The sequence below is a fragment of the Lepus europaeus genome, chromosome 3 (assembly GCF_033115175.1).
Source record: "Lepus europaeus isolate LE1 chromosome 3, mLepTim1.pri, whole genome shotgun sequence".
Classification (NCBI taxonomy): Eukaryota; Metazoa; Chordata; class Mammalia; order Lagomorpha; family Leporidae; genus Lepus; species Lepus europaeus.
Genome location: NC_084829.1, coordinates 117,819,800 through 117,836,978, shown reverse-complemented (window position 1 = coordinate 117,836,978; position 17,179 = coordinate 117,819,800). Strand labels below are relative to the sequence as shown.

The window sequence follows — 17,179 nt, the reverse complement described above, 5'->3', positions numbered from 1 at the left end:
CAAAAAATTAGAATCAAGAATTTTTCTCATTTTACCTGTGGGAAAAATTATCGAAAATCTTCATAAATAAAGTAAAAATTGCTCCTGCTTAGCCATCATGAAATATGAGGTTCAATTTTACATTATTGACATCTAATAGAACCATGAAATTGCTAAAATGACTCACTATCTTCCATTCCATGAATGTTCATAGTTCCAAAACCCTGTCTTTTAAAATGCCAGATAAAAAGAGAACTTGGAGATGTTCCTTTTCCTATTTGGAAAATAGTAGCTAATTTCATAGATGATTATGATCATTTACTGAAGTTAAATTAGCCTCAACCTTCCATAAATAAATGATGCAACAGAAAAAAAGACTTACCATGTTTTAGTGATTTATATTTTTCAAAAAAATAATTATATAACATTATTTTAAAAAATTTCAGGGGCTACCATTGTGGCACAGTGGGTTCAGTTGCCACCTGCAACACTGGCATCCCATGAATGCCTGCTTGTGTCCCCGCTCCACTTCTAATCCAACTTCCTGCAGCCATTTGGGGAGTGAACCAATGGATGGACGATCTCCTTCTCTCTTTGTGTCTCTTTGTCTTTCTGTAACTTGGCCTTTCAAATAAATAAATAAATCTTAAAGAAAAAACGATTTCAGTGATAGGTTGATCTGCTAACAATGGTATCACTACGGTAGAATAAATGGGATCCTTAATATTTAAAAAACTTAGAATATATGACTTTTTAATTATGTTGCTCTAAGAAGTAGTAATCAGAGACAGATACTCTGATTAATGGTTACCTTTATAATGTATAGACAATGAACAATTGGGAAATATCATATCCAGTTAAACTTAACTTGCAATTTCATATGTAGCATTCTCATTTTAAAATATTATAACTTAATAGTGACATATTTCAAATGATCACTTATGAGAGCACTATTAATTTATCATTGCCCTTGTCATCTTTTTGTTCTTAAGTTTTTAGAAACTGATTTTAACATTGCTTTTCCTGGAAGATACCATTATATGGTCAGTATGAATATAGATACATTGATTTTCTATGCTTTGAGAACAGCACAATTGAATTTTTCAGTGTATGAATCATAGTGGAAGAATACTGGACCATTTAGTAGAGAGTAAACAATGTTAGTGCAAGTTCAAATCTTTTATCTTTCTTGTTTTTGGCTGCCAGTGTTGGCTGATTAGGTTGCTTGCCTATGCCTAGAATAGAAAAGGAGTCACAAATAATGACTTTTCTACAACTGCTCTTGTAGAGGGGATTGTCTGCAGGCAATACATAAACAAATGGACATAGCCAATGAAGCTTTGTTTACCAAGATAAGCAGCAGCCATATTTGGCCTGCAGATGATAGTCACCTGACCCCTATTGTCAGCTGTTTTTTTTACTTTCCTTTTTTTTTTCTTCCCCTAAAGATTTATTTATTTATTTGAAAGGCAGAGTTACAGAGAAGCAGAGGCAGAGGTAGAGGGAGGAGGGGAGAGTCTTCCATCCACTGGTTTACTCTCCAAGTGGCTACAACAGCCGGAGCTGAGCTGATCCAGGAGCCAGGAGCTTCCTCCAGGTCTCCCTTGGGGGTGCAGGGGCCCAAGGACCTGGGCCATCCTCCACAGCAGAGAGCTGGACTGGAAGAGGAGCAACCGGGACAGAATATGGCGCCCCAACCGGGACTAGAACCTGGTGTGCTGGCACCACAGGCGGAGGATTAGCCTATTAAGCCGTGGCACCGGCCATGCTTTTCCTATTCTTACATTCAGTACAATACAGACCATTTCACCTGCAATCATCAAATTGTGTACAGGTTTTCTACTAACACCTGTTTCTTGAATGGATACCAACCGAGTGTCCTCTAATTCAATTCTGACACTATGCTTGGAGATAGTGTCCCAGCCCGCAGCTTAAGGGCTCAACCCAACAAGAAAGATCCCCCTTGAGATGCCAGCTGCAAGCCCCAGGTTGTGGCTTCTGCTTCTGACCAATGGGCAATAAGTCAGAGGTTCCCACAACTCCCTTCTTGGGTTGAATTAATTTGCTAGGACAGTCCACAGAACTCAAATATTTATCTTTACTTAATCGTTCTAAAAGATAGGAGAAACATGAGGATGACAACTAGATGGAATAGGCACATAGGGCAAGGTCTTTGGAGAGGGCTGTGAAGTCTCCATGTCCTTCCTGGGCATACCACCCTTCTAGTACCTCTGTGTGTTCAGGATGCTGGAAGCTCACAAAGCCTTGTTGTTTGGGGATTAATAGAGGCTTCATTATGCAGGTGTGATTCATTTAATAATCATTGGCCATTGGTGACCTGATCAACCTTTAGCCCTTCTCTCCTCCCTGGTGTTCAAAATTCTAATCTTCTAGTCCCATGGTTGATGCCTCTGGCAACCAGCCCTCATCCTGAGGCTCTCCAGGATCCAGATGATCAAGGGTCATTTCATTAGAACAAAATTTCCAACAGGGAATTTCGAAGGATTTAGAAATTCTGTGTCAGATGACATGATCACTGAGTTATAAAGGTCTTAAAAGCCCTAAGTCAGGAACTGAGGAGGGAGGTCAGAGACCAGATATACAGACCCACTTCAGCCTTGCCTGGCCATTGACTTGGGGGCAGGTGTGACTCTAGGAGATAAGAATTGGAAGTTATTCAACTTTCTTTGGTTGTATGCTACCTTTTTAAAGCTTAAATATAAAAATGAAAGAATTCCTCCATGAGATCTGCATTAGCTCATGAGGGACATGATTTTGAGTTGAGATTTTGACAAAAAGACAAAAAACAAAACAGAGAAATTGTGGATAATTACTTGGTTTGTGCACATCTTCTTCCATGGACCTTTCAGGAAAAAGGGTAGCTGTGCTACCTCTTAATCTTTTTGCCTTTGGTATGATTGCATCTCAGAATACTTACAGCAGACCAAGCAGTGTATGGACAGGGGACTGGTTCTGGAAGACAGAAGCCCTGGATGGGGAGAGTGAATATCCTGCTTCTGATAAAAATGGATCCTTCAAGTGCAGCCGCAGGGTGAGAGGGTGCCAACCTATACTTAGCAAGTGGAATTTGAAATTTCCAAGGATTTTTGCAGAGCCAGTAGAATCCTCAACTGCTTCAGGCTGCATAAGGAAGTACAAAAATTGACAATGCTTGTATCTTACTTGTAGTTTCTGGTGCCTGGTGCTAAGATTCATTACTAAAGAGCAAGATCACATTAAAATGAGCAAATCTCCAGGACAGTAATTTCTGGCTTCTGGATTATTGAGTTATATTGTGTCACATCTTTTTACATTAAGATAAAGCTGGCATGTCTCTATCCTTAAGTAACAGTTATCAGTGTTGCACCATTGCAGCAGAGCAGTATGATGGAGGGAATTAAGGGAATGAAAAAGAGGAAGAAGAGTGTGACTTTTTCAGGAATATGTTGCCATTTGGAATTGAGGCTGGGGAACTCTTAGTGTTATCATTAAAATTCCAGTACTAAAATTAAAATAAAGACCTGTACCCAAAATACTATGGCTCTCCAAATGATCTTGCTTAGGGGCAAAGACAAGATAAGGCAGTGAGTAAAAGTACAGCATTTGATCTGTGAAATGTGCTAATTAGATTTCCTAAAGAGGCTTGGAGAAATATGAAAGATTATCAACTTTAAAACCAAACCACGCAGAGTTAGCATAGGAAAATTTAAAAATTAAAATATTTAAACAGAACCTTAAGCACATAAAAGAAGCTTTGGAGAAGACTTAGAGCTTAGGGCTTCCCCTAATGCTGAAGTGGGGGAGTCGATTATTTTTTTTTTAGGCTCTTGCCTTGTACCTAGAGAAGCATTCCAAGTACAGGAATGTTTAAGGTGTACAGAGTGATAAAGTTTTATTCAAAAGGTGAGAGTGAACACACTCACATGTGAGCATGGGTCACCCTATACAGAGAAGTCATCATGAGTGAGCAGTGAGTCAAAAGGAAGAAAAGGATGGGGGGAGGGAAACAGAGGAGCACTCCAGCACCTCCTTCATTGGTGGTCTGCAATGGAAGGGAGAGCTCCTACCAGTTGTTGGCCTCTTTAATGAGGTTGGAGGTAGGTGCCTCTATAGGAATTAAGCCACCTGGGAATTTTATGATACCTCCATAAAATTCCACATGTTTCTTTATACACATATTTTCATGGTATCTTCCCCTCAAGTCCCGGATGAAACACATGAATCCCAGGAAAAGGGGCGTTTGATAAGTAGGACAGTATTACACATGGGACCAGGGCTTGTGACTCGCAGGTACCTCCGAATTCGCAGAACCTAAACTGGCTGCCTGCCTGCCTGCCTATTCCATATTAATATAAGGCTCCTCTTATCTCTAGGATAGCAGTGTAGGATAGAGACTTAATGAAGCTTTTCTCCCATTCCACAGACCCTTGGCTACAGTGGGCCAAATGGAGAACTCCTTTGTCCCTTTCTTTCTCACTGTTTATTTTGTAGTTATACATTAATTTTCAGCACATTAAAATCATAATTTATAAGTCTTAAAATCCAAATCTTAAGATTATGCTAAGTCAGAAATTGACCAAGAAAATCACTGTTAAGTCCAAAAACAATTGTTTGAAGTTTTAGTATTTGTAACATTTAGCGATATTGTGTTGATGGGGGGAAAACAATCCAAATGAAAGAATTAATGCCATGTGAGAAAATCATATGATTTACTTAATCCTCCCTTTCTTCTTCAAAACCATGCAGGTGATATATGCTTTAAACACTAAAAATGATGAGCATGAATCTGCAATTCAGGCCCTCAAAGATGCTCATGAAGAAGAAATCCAACAAATTCTTGCAGAAACAAGAGAAAAAATATTGAAGTATAAAAGTAAAGTAACAGAAGAATTAGACCTAAAGAGGAAGATTCAAGTTTTGGAGGCATCCTTAGAAGATCATATCAAAATGAAGCAGCAGGCTTTGACGGAATTTGAAGCCTACAAGCATAGAGTTGAAGACATGCAACTGTGTGCCGAAGCCCAGCACGTGCAGCGTGTAGTTACCATGTCCCGAGAGGTTGAAGAGATTAGAAGGAAGTTTGAAGAACGATTACGGAGCTTTGGACAACTTCAGGTGCAGTTTGAAAAAGACAAACGCTTGGCCCTGGAAGGCTTGCGAACCGCTCACAGACGGGAGATCCAGGAGCTGCTGAAGTCACAGCAGGATCACGGTGCCTTGGTGAACAAAGGGCAGGAGGAGGCTGAGGAGCGGCACAGAGTGGAGGTGGAGGCCTTAAACAAAACCCTGGAAGAGCTAAGGCTTGAAAAGAAAAAGCTAATCGAGGATTATGAAGGCAAGTTGAATAAAGCTCAGTCCTTTTATGAACGGGAGCTTGATACCCTGAAACGGTCACAGCTCTTTACAGCGGAGAGCCTGCAGGCTAGCAAAGAGAAAGAGGCTGATCTTAGAAAAGAATTTCAGGGACAAGAAGCAGTTTTACGAAAAACCATAGGAAAATTAAAGACAGAGTTACAAATGGTGCAGGATGAAGCTGGGAGTCTTCTGAACAAATGCCAAAAGCTTCAGGTGGCTCTTGCTGCAGCCGAGAACAATGTCCAGGTAAGTACAGAACAGTGCATGCAGCACCTGGGGCTTTTCCCCCAAGAGTTTCCTCTTCTCCGAAGGGTCTTCAAAAGGTTCATGAAAAATGCATATTATGACAAAACCTCTGCATGAATTTCCAGATTTTTTGCGCCAAAATAAACTTACCTTTTAATTTAATTCCATGTACTCTTTCAGGTCCCTTCGTATTTATTCTGTAGACTGGAGAGCAGTCTTGTGGGCTTAAGATTAGCTTCCTTTCATTCCTAACATTTAAACTTTTCGTTTTTCAATTTGCCTTTTGTTGCTTTTCCTTTATGAGAAAAAGCAATGAAGGGATCATTTTATTACCCTGTTCCTATTATTTCAGAATTTCAGATATTAAAATCCCCAAAATATAATCTTAGATACCTTACTGATTACTTTGGAAAGAATTTTATTGAAATGAAATGTTAGTGTTTTTCATAACTGGTTTAAGAGAGTTAAAATATTGGGCTGAGGATCTAATTATGTGTTTTTTCTTTCCATTTATGAGTAATGGTCTACTCATTAGTAGATATTCAGACATTGAACAAAATATTGATTACCTTATAAACGATACTTTACTAGATGTCTGGCACAAGTCTGAGAAAATAAAGGCAAGTCTCTCCAAGTTTTGCTTTATTGGCATAAATAATTTTATAGCTATGTTTTAAAAATATGTGCATCACTAGAATGGATTTGAAAGGATAAAATAGTCTTTCCTCATTAGGTGATTTGACTTGTGAAAATATCAAGTTATAATTGTCACCAATACCTGGGGTCTTCAAAAAGTTCATGGAAAGTGCCCATTGTGAAAAAGTATGGCTTTCAAAATTTTTTGCGGCAAAGCAAGCATAATTTTTAAATTCTATTTCCCATAAACTTTTGAAGTAACCCAATATGTACAGATTTAAATCTCTGGTATAGTTGAATAGGAATTTTGAATAAGAGAAAGAAAGCTAATACTTATACTTTTAATGAATTCTTTAGCTTGGTATCATTCCTGAATTTTAATAATGGCTATTCAATGTTTGTTAGGTTCTTCAGAAACAGCTTGATGAAGCCAAGGAGGGAGAAATGGCCTTATTAAGCAAGCACAAGGAAGTGGAAAGTGAGCTAGCAGCTGCCAGAGAACGTTTGCAACAGCAAGCTTCAGATCTCGTCCTCAAAGCTAGTATGTCTGACCACAGTTTCTGTTACAATGCTTACCTTAACCCCACACTTGTGCAGTCAAGACAAAATTGGTCTTTTCTTCCAAGATTTAAACAATTATTTGGACAGTAAATGTGTTCAAGGACTTGAGCTTTAAACATAAGATAAGCAGATGATAACTTATTTTTGTTTTTAGGAATATACTTTTATATATTAAAGTTAACATGTAAAACCACAGTAATCAGTCACTAAAAGAAAAATGACTTTAAAAAGGAAGAAATTCTGTCATTTGTGACAAAATGGATGCCACTGGAGAATATTATACTAAAGTGAAATAAACCAAAGGTAGAAAAACAAATACCACATGTTCTCCTTTATAAATGGAATAAAAAACAATTGAACTCACAGAAGCAGAGGATATAATGGTGGTTACCAGAGACTAGGGAGGTGTAGAGGGAATCAGAAGATAAAAACCCAAAGGGTGCAAAGCCCAGATAAGATGGGAGTTGTAGGTGTGACTAAAAAAGAAAGAAAAAAAAAAGCCTGTGTTGCCCAGCTAGGTGAGTGTGGTTGATAGTTGAGGACTGTACGCTTGAGTGTCAGCTGGAAGGGTGGATCTCACCATGAAATACATCAGATATTTGTGGTGGGGAATGAGTTCTTGGTTTGATTCATACATTGTACTCAAATACCATAATGTGACTTTGTACTCCATACATATAAAGTTATATTTTTGTCAATGTGTAATTTAAAAAAAAAAGGAAATAAAAATGAAATCAATCTCCTTTGAAAACATACATTTTGAGGGATTTCACTTTATATAAGATATAGCACCTCATTCCATTGGGCTTGAGCTGTTTGAGCTGTTTTAAAGTTGAGTTTGCTACTCTGAAGTGGTGGAGGAGGTAGATGCCTGTGTCAGTCTGGAGTTGTGTTTTGTCTGGGTGTTCAGTGGGCCAGCAGAGCTGTGTGAGCTGGTTCTTTGAGGACCTCATCTGATTTTGCTTGACTCATCAGTGAATCCCAGATCGCCCTTCCCTTAAGGTGGGGCTTTTAATATCCCTTAGCGCACATCAGAATCACCTAGAGAGCTTGTGAAACCACAGGCACTGGATCCTGTCCCCAGCATTCTGGGGTGGATGTGACATGTATTGTGTTTCTGACAAGAGTTTCCAGGAGATGTTGGTACTGGCACTTTGAGAGCCACTGCCCCAAACCATGCTTTCTGTGGGACCCTTTCTCACACATTTCTTCTAAGTCTCCTCATTTCTGATACCTTCCCCACCCCTGTGGTTTCTTGTCATTTATTTTCTCATAACCTTGCTGTCCTTCTCTGTTTTTTATCTAGTCTCTTGTCTAAAGCAAATTCACATTCAACCAAATCACTGTCTGCTATCTTTGTTCCCTGCATACATATTTCTTCTTCTTTATGTCAGAATTTGAAAAAAAAAAAAAGAGAGATTAGAGCAGAGCAAATTTCTCCTTTTGGTTCCACAGCATTAGTCAGTACATCCTCTCTTACCTTATGTTATTTCCAGTGGACTTTTGTATGAATCCCCTGGGATTTGCTTCTATTGACTTGTGTAGCCTTCAGTCTGCACAAAACAAAACAAGTGTAATGGTACCAGGTATTGGCACAGCATCAGTGATGTGAAAATAGATTTTCTAATTTAAATTAATCTAGTTAGTAAGAAGTTTTCCCATGGCAAATATGGGTACTTGTGAAAACGGGTACTTGTGGGCAATTTATTTTACTTAGAGATAAAGTACAATTGTGCATGCAAATGTAAGCTGTTTTGCATAGTAGATATTCTAACTGAAGAAATTTTCTGGTGGGGGCATAGGTCACATTGGAATGCTTCAAGCAACTCAAATGACCCAGGAGGTTACAATTAAAGATTTAGAATCAGAAAAATCAAGAGCCAATGAGAAATTATCTCAGCTAGAAGAGGAAAGAGCTTTTTTGCAGAGCAAAACTCAAAGTCTGGATGAAGAGCAAAAGCAGCAGATTCTGGAACTGGAGAAGGTAAGGAATGAAGTTTCATCTTCCCCCAAAAGAGAAGGAAGAGCAGTGCCATTTCTGTGTTTCAGATTTGATGTATTTGGTGTGTTTACCCTTACTCTAAGGTAACAGTACATTTCTTATAGCTGTGTTTTTTTTATTTTGAGCAATAATCAGTGTACAGTTAGACTACTCCATATTGCATGTATGTGCAGAATATGTGGGTAATAAGCTATGATTAAAAACTTAATTTCAACCTTTTCCAAATCAGAAATTCAATAAACTGCTAATCCAATGAGATGTACATTTATGGTCATATGTGTTTTCCTATAAATGAAATATACCTTGCACATTTCTATAAAACTGAAGAAGATATCAAACCTCAGCTTTCAAAATTTATAGGCCAATGCACTGAATTTCTGGATTAAGCAAATAAGACATCATGTGTACTATAATTGATGAAGATTAATTCCAGTTCTTCAGATCCTCACAATACCAAGTAGGAGTTTTAGAATTTTCCTGCCCTCGGCCATCGCTGTGGCTTAACAAGCTAATCCTCCGCCTTGCGGCGCTGGCACACCAGGTTCTAGTCCTGGTTGGGGCACCGGAGTCTATCCCGGTTGCCCCTCTTCAGGCCAGCTCTCTGCTATGGCCCAGGAAGGTAGTGGAGGATGGCCCAAGTCCTTGGGCCCTGCACCCGCATGGGAGACCAGGAGAAGCATCTGGCTCCTGGCTTCGGATCAGCGAGATGCGCCGGCCGCAGCAGCCATTGGAGGGTGAACCAACGGCAAAAAGGAAGACCTTTCTCTCTGTCTGTCTCTCTCACTATCCACTCTGCCTGTCACAAAAAAAAAAAAAAAAAAAAAAAAAAAGAATTTTTCTGCCCTCTTTGCTCAAGAATTCAGCATAGAAAAAGCATCTGCCCATCTGCTGTCTCTGCTGCCCTGCAATATCTGCCTTCACCGTAGCCCCAGTGTTGTCCTGGTTCCTGGACATGATGGCTCTTATTTTCTGACCTGCCCACCATGCACTGATTCCCAGCATCTCCCTTCTGCTAGGTTTCAGGTTCTCTCATGTGTCCCCTTTAACCTTGGCCTTGCAGTCTTATTTGTGATTTCCCTTCCTCCATCTGTTTCCTTCCATTGGTGTTCCCAGGATTTTCCTCTCATTCCACACACTCATCCATCCCAGTAATGTCAGCTGTTCCCTGTTCACTGATAGGTCCTAAATCCCTGGATACTGATCAGATATTCCCCATGAACTTGACACCTATCCATCTCACTTTCCACCAAATACCGTCATTGTGATTTTGCACACACATAAAGTCAGCATGCCCAGAACTTTTCTCCCTGCAAAAGTACTGTATTTCTTTTACTGCTTATTTCAACCCATTATATCACAGTCTACCTAGTTTTGCCAGTGTTCTAAGCCCTTAGTATATTTTTATTCCATTCCCTCCCTCCCATGCCATTCACAGGTGCTAGGTTTAGGTACCTGTCGTTGTTTCTGTGGCATATGGTCACAACCTCCTAAACTGTTCCCCCTACATTCAATGAGTTTACTAGCCTGCTACCAAGTGATTGTTTTTAAAAACATGTCACTTACTTATATTTTAATTATTTCTCATTCCCTTCAAAATAAAGTTCAAAAACCTTAATAGAAAAGATCCCTTCTCATCATTTGACTCCTGCCCATCTCTCACCATCTCTCTCCTATATTCTGTCCTCTGTCTCCCTAAACTTCAGCACCTGGTTAGCTACCTCTCACTTTTCAAACTGCTGGAAGTCTATAGAAATGGTTAACATTGGACTTAGTTTTGACATTTTCTCATCCTTAGTTTCCTTATGTGATAATTAAATGAGAGGACAAGTCATCACCAGCTCAGCTGTCTTCTATTCTCTTCTTTTTTTTTTTTTTTTTTTTTTTTTTTTTTTGGACAGGCAGAGTTAGAGAAAGGTCTTGCTTCTGTTGGTTCATCCCCCAAATGGCCACTACAGCTGGCGCGCTGTGCCGATCAGAAGCCAGGAGCCAGGTCTTCCTGGTCTCCCATGCAGGCACAGGGGCACAAACACTTGAGCCATCCTCCACTGCCTTCTGGGGCCACAGCAGAGAGCTGGACTGGAAGAGGAGCAACCAGGACAGAATCTGGCGCCCCAAATGGGACTAGAACCTGGAGTGCTGGCGCCGCAGGCGGAGGATTAGCCAAGTGAGCCGCGGCACCAGCCTTCTATTCTCTTCTGAAAAGCTTTCCCTGACCCTGGTTTCCTCACTCCCTCCATTCCTCCTTCCCAGCTCTCACTCCTTCTAGGTTAGGGCCTTCTCCTGTATATTCTCACAACTTGTGATTCAAACCCCTGGCATAGAACCTATAAAACCATATTACCACTGTCTCTTGAAGTTTTTCGTTTTCTTTCTTTTTTTTTTTTTACTAGACTGTGATTGCTTTAAAAGATAGGTAATTGGCACTCAAAATTGTGTTGAATAACAGTTTGAGAGGGTTAATTAGTAAGCCATTGACACACAGGAAACATTTTTCTCTTAAGCTTGCAGATGAACAAACTCACTTTTGTTCTGACCTAATAATGATGTATTTTATCTGTTGGTTTAAAATTTTTGATTTTGGGGGCCAGCATTATAGCACAGTGGATTAAGCTGCCACTTGAAAAACTGGCATTCCTATATCAGAGCACTGCTTGGAGTCCTGGATACTCTACTTCCCATCCAGCTTCCTGCTCCTGTGCCTGGGAAGGCAGCAAAAAATGGCCCAAGTCATTGGGCCCCTGCCACCATGTGGGAGACCTGGATTGAGTGCTTGGTTCCTGGCTTTGTCTTAGCTGTGGCATCTATTTGGGGAGTAAACCAGTAGGTAGAAGATTGATCTCTCTCTCTCTCTCTCTCTCCTTCTTTGTTGCTTGCCTTTCAAATAAATAAATAAATAAATTTTTAAAATAAAATATAATTTTTGGTTTTGCCTATTCCCTTGTATTGCTTTCTGAGCACACCAGTTACTTATTCTCATATTTTATAGTCCAGTTCCCACCACTCAATTCGAGTTTGCATATTTATAGGATATTCAGAAATACTAATCACAGTAATGAAAAAAGCAGGTGCCAATTATTGATCTTGTTTTAATTTTAGAAAGTAAATGAAGCGAAAAGAACTCAGCAAGAGTATTATGAAATGGAACTTAAAAACCTGCAAAATAGGTTGGAAGGCGAGGTGACTCAATTAAATGAGGCCCATTCTAAGACTTTGGAAGAATTAGCTTGGAAGCACCATATGGCAATGGAGGCTGTCCACAGTAATGCAATTAGGGATAAGAAAAAACTGCAAATGGTGAGTAAAAATTCAACTTACCACTACTTTGTAAATTGATGGGATTTCTGCAATGGTCCAGTGTGACCTATAATGAGGTATAATGATTTAGTTAATTTTGATGGCTGCTATCTTGCAACTGTTCTTTAAATCGTGATTTAGAGAGTAAAATACCCCAAAGTTCTTGCCATGAGATGTAGTCTACTGAGCTGATTGGAGCCACTGCCATTTGGTATAAGCTGTGATGGAAATACACTTTGATCTTCAGCTCTCTTTGTGAGACAGCCAAATAAGTGTGCTCTTCAGGAAGCCTGAACTAGTTGAAATACATCATCTGTTGTGGACAGTTACCTTCCCTTATGTTTTTTTGCTTGTTTTCCTTCTCAAGTAATCGGCTCGCTAATAGCAATACATGACAGACAGTACTGTGTAATTGAAGGAGCAAAGAGCTGGCAGACCTGGGCCTTTCACTAAACTCTTTGCTTTCCAGCCCCTAGAGCTCTGCTGAGGCTCCCCATCTGCCAGAAAAAAGATTTGCTCCATCTTAAATTGTTCCTGTGTGGGTTAGTTGGGAACAAGTGCTGTGTTCCCAGGCATGTAAAATCATATGGTGATAAATAAATGTTGGGGATCGCCATCTCCTGTGTGCCACACACTCCAGTAATGTTTTGCATATATTATATCATTCAGTCCTCAGAACCCTGCTACTGGTTTGATTGCTCTACCCATGTGCTGAAGAGGGCCGTGCTTAGGTGCACAAAGCTAGTGAAAAGCAGCCTTAAATTCAGTTCTCAGTCCTCGCAAGCTGCAAGGCATTTAAACACCACATCACATGGCATTTATTAATGATGGTTGTTGTATGTTTCACATAATAACACTTTGCAATTTACAAAGAGCTTTCTTATTATATTTCTTAATACTTCAGGCTTAGAGATTAGTATCATTATTATGTGGATAGTGAATTAGGTTTAATAACCCATATGATTTACTCAGAATCACAGTTCTATGAAGTAGAGGAGACAGGATATAAGTTGAGACCTTCTGCCTCATTATTTCTTCTTCTGATGGGACTAGTTGGAAAAAAATACTTAAAACTAAATTTACTTAATTTAAAATCAAAATAAAACTTCCTGTTTGAAATGTTACTGATTTCTAAACTTACTATTGAATGTTTATGTAACCAGAGGCAAAATTTAATGACATAATTTCTCAAGATTGTGATTGCAGTTTTCTCTGTGTCAGCTTATTATTCTAGGACCAATTTTTTTTTTAAGTTTTCAGCTTTTTATTCAGTGAGAGAAATGCATAGGAGAGTGAGAGCCCTATTTAAAAGAGAGAGGGAAATCTGGATTCATACCAAGAACCAGAAGCCAGCCATGTGGTGGAGCATGTAGGCCAGGAAGCATAGGGCAAGTGACACCCTGAAGGCTCAGGAGCAGCAAACTGGTTCAGGGGAGAAGGAAAAAGAGCCAAAAGAGGGCCAAAAAAAGGGCAAAAAAGACTGGGCCCACCGTGTCCCAGGCCTTTAATCCACTTCCAAAAGGGAGTGGTTAATAGTCTGATTGGCCGGTAGGCACATAGATGTGGCCAGGTAGGGGCATGGGATCACACAGGGGCATGGTGAAGGCATGGCCTTCCAGCTCACAAACCTGATCAGTTTTATCCTGTATACCTGCCTACATTATACCCCCTTCAGAGACTCCATTCCCTTAGTCCCAAGGGATGATGAAGGGTGTAGAATCATCATATCTTCTATAGCTGCTTCCTGCTTATGAGGGGCGTAGTGTAAGCCCTGCCTGTCCTGGGTCTGGAAGTCTCTGCCTATCTCATCTAACAAATTTGCTTTGTGAGCTAGAACAGTCTCAGTCACCACCAATGTCTGAGTCCCCTGTATGGTCAGTTATTGCCAGAAGTCAAGTTCTGAAACATGTAAGTTTGTTAATTAGCAAAGGGAAACCTGGAACAAAACCAGTTTTAAGTGGAGCACTCCTTAAGATGAAAAGAATGTATCTTACAGACTCCCAGATAGTGGGTGATGATTGGTTACCCTTATGTGGATTGTAAGACCCATTTAGCTTGAGCATAGAGAATTATCATAGGAGAACTCATTAGGAGTTTTATTATCAGAAACAGTTCCCAGAGAGAATCTAAAGAGGCAGGTTCAGCATGTCTGCCTTAAGGTTCAGCAGTCTTGATGTGACAAAGTCAAAGCCTTTATTTATCTTTTTTGTTTTGAGGAGGTACTTAAGGTCTCCCATTGGCCTACAGGAATAGTCAGGCGTGTCTTTTGAGTTCACCTGTGAAGACTTAAACAGCAGAAGTTTAATCCTAATTTCACTGAGGTAGTCGTGCTCAATAGCACCCGGTGAGGTCCCTGCTATTTAAGCTTCAACTGATCTGAAGAGGGTCTTTCTATGAATGGCTTGCTCAGGAATTCCTAAAGTTGGAGTTTTTGTCAAAAGCTCCCTAATTCCTTGGAACACCTTCTGTAGCTCCCCTGTCCAGCACAGTGTGTCTGTGTCAGGGGCTTTTTAAGCAAATACAAGGCTTAGAATCCAAGTCCTGGAATCCAGATTCCATAGAATTCTGTCATCAGCAATTCCCAATGTTAGAATTTCTATCAGAAGCCCCTTAATTCTTTGGAACAACTTTTGTAGCTACCCTGTTCAGCACAGTGTCTGCATCAGGGTATTTTAAAGCTATATACAAAAGCCTGGGGTCCAAATCTTGGAATCCATGTTCCACAGAATTTTGCTGTTTCCTGAAATCTCTTCAGCTGTCTTTTTAGTAGTCCTGATGCTTTTAACCATTCTATACTCTGTATCTGACCTTATGTTAAAGCATACGAGATAGGAATTTCACAGAGACACGGATCCAAGAGTTCACGTTTGAGGCAGTTAATAAACTTTAAAGAAATACCTAAAAATATAGGCAACGGGTTTGTCACTTAGACATAACTAAAACTTATGATGCTTAGGAATATCACACACTATGGGGCTGGTGCTGTGGCTCACTTGGTTAATCCTTTGCCTGTGGCGCTGACATCCCATATGGGCACCGGGTTCTAGTCCCGGCTGCTCCTCTTCCAGTCCAGCTCTCTGTTGTGGCCCGGGAAGGCAGTGGAGGATGGCCCAAGTGCTTGGGCACCTGCACCCGCATGGGAGACCAGGAGGAAGCACCTGGCTCCTGGCTTCGGATTGGCATAGCGCCAGCCGTAGTGGCCATTTGGGGGGTGAACCAATGGAAAGAAGACCTTTCTTTCTGTCTCTCTCTCTCACTGTCTAACTTTACCTGTCAAATAACTAAAAAAATAAAATAAAATAAAAAAATCACACACTAGAACAAAGTAAATCTTTGGGATCAAGTTTTACCATTAATGCTAATACCGTAACTCTTTGAGGACAGGATCCTGCATGGGAGGTTAGTACACAGTGACTCCTGTTGTTAATCTAACAATTAACATTCTTACGCATGATGTCAGTGATCACTCAAGGCTCTTGACATGAGCTGCTTAGGCTATGGAAGCCCTTTGAGTCCACAAACTCTGTCTGTATTTAGACAAGGTCATAAACAAAGTGGAAGTTCTCTCCTCCCTTCAGAGAAACGTACATCCTTCTTTGATGACCACTTCTTTCCACTGGGGTTTCACTCAGGGAGGTCCTCCTTGTAAGTACAGTTTTTGCATGAATGTTCTGTCTTTCCATGCTTGAAATGCTCTTGTGGACTTTTTAGGCAGACCAGAACGCCTTTAGGGCTGACTCAAGTCACTGAGTGCTACTTAAAGTAATTGCTATTCTATGAGTCTGCTGTATGGACTCCGTCCCATGTTGGAGCATTCACTCTTCTATAATTTTACTTATTATTGGCAGTAAACATTTAATCCTATTGATTAAGGGAAATTGGGATCCCATGACAAGTTTTAAACTGTACCCTTATAAGTAAGGGTACATAGGAATGCATGCAGGGCTATAAAGCTTTTACAGTTTCTCTGTAGGACCTGAAAAGATAAAACAGACCCAGCTCTTCACAAGCTTAATTATTCTTAAGCACTTGACATGGATACATTGCATTAGTTATAATTCCTTAAGCATGTGACTTGTTATGGTATTAGTTACAATTCTGACCCCTTAGAGTCTCTATTTGTGTACCAAATGGGGTGCAGGACCAGTCTTACAACTTTAATTGCATGGTGCATGTGCATGTTTACAGACTCAAGATGCATGTATCCACCTTTCAAGGTGTTTTGTAGAGAACTATTGAATGGTAGCTGCCACTTCTGTAAACTCTTTCCTAGCTATTTTTAATTATTATTTTTCAGTTTTACATCTTTTTTTCATGTTGGCTGGCCTCTTTGTTACTGGCATATTTGAAGTGCATATATGTTCTACCTTTGCCTTTCTTTATTCCTCTATATTTTAAATGCTAGAATCAAGGCATCCTTTATCAGTCATTATTGCCTCATCACTTCACTCCTAATCCTCCATTCATCTCATTAAATTTTAATTTTCAAGCCAGATAAAAACCTGCTTTAAGCCACTTAAGTGTATTAAAATCTTTCTTCAAAGCATCGTTGCCAAAAGGCAGGTGACATGAAATGTCTCGTGTGTGGACATATTCAGAATCTCTATGACAGCATTACCATATCGTTCTCTTTCAGTAAGACAGCTTGTTTATAAATTGCTGCTTCATTCCTGTCTAACCTGTTTAGCTCATGTCTGAGCTTAAGCTGAAATCAGTCTTTATCCAGAATAGTCTTTCTGTAACATCAAATTTGACTTCAGAGAACATTTAGCTGAAGATGACTTACATATACTTTATTATTTATCAATCACGCTGTATTTCCTATCCTAACTCTATCACTCACCCCATCTGAAAGCTGATATGCAGAGAACCTGTGCGAAAGAATTAATACAGAAGTAAACAAAGACGGTGCCCAAACTGTTAATGCAAACAATGTGGTTTATGAGGCATACCTGCTTTCTTCCTGGGAGTCTGGAATTTTGGTGCCAAGAAGAAAATACAATTAAAAACAAACAAAACAAAACAAAAAAAACCTGGGTACTAAGTGTCTCATGAGCTCTCCTAGCAGATAGCATTCCATGGGAGCTGTCATACTTGCTGGAAGAA

General features: G+C 39.9%; 1 protein-coding gene across 11 annotated transcripts in view; it reads left to right on the top strand.

Moving 5' to 3' along the window:
• Positions 1-17,179, top strand: part of FAM184A (family with sequence similarity 184 member A) — a 111,258-nt gene that overhangs the window by 34,624 nt on the left and 59,455 nt on the right. For all 11 annotated transcript variants that reach the window (XR_009865515.1, XM_062186682.1, XM_062186684.1 and 8 more), the window contains exons 2-5: positions 4,726-5,580; positions 6,622-6,757; positions 8,580-8,761; positions 11,876-12,073. Coding sequence is in view for 10 of the 11 variants with exons in the window: in XM_062186682.1 (XP_062042666.1) it covers positions 4,726-5,580; positions 6,622-6,757; positions 8,580-8,761; positions 11,876-12,073 (1,371 nt within the window). In the remaining variant the exon portion in view is untranslated. The remainder of the gene's footprint in view (positions 1-4,725; positions 5,581-6,621; positions 6,758-8,579; positions 8,762-11,875; positions 12,074-17,179) is intronic.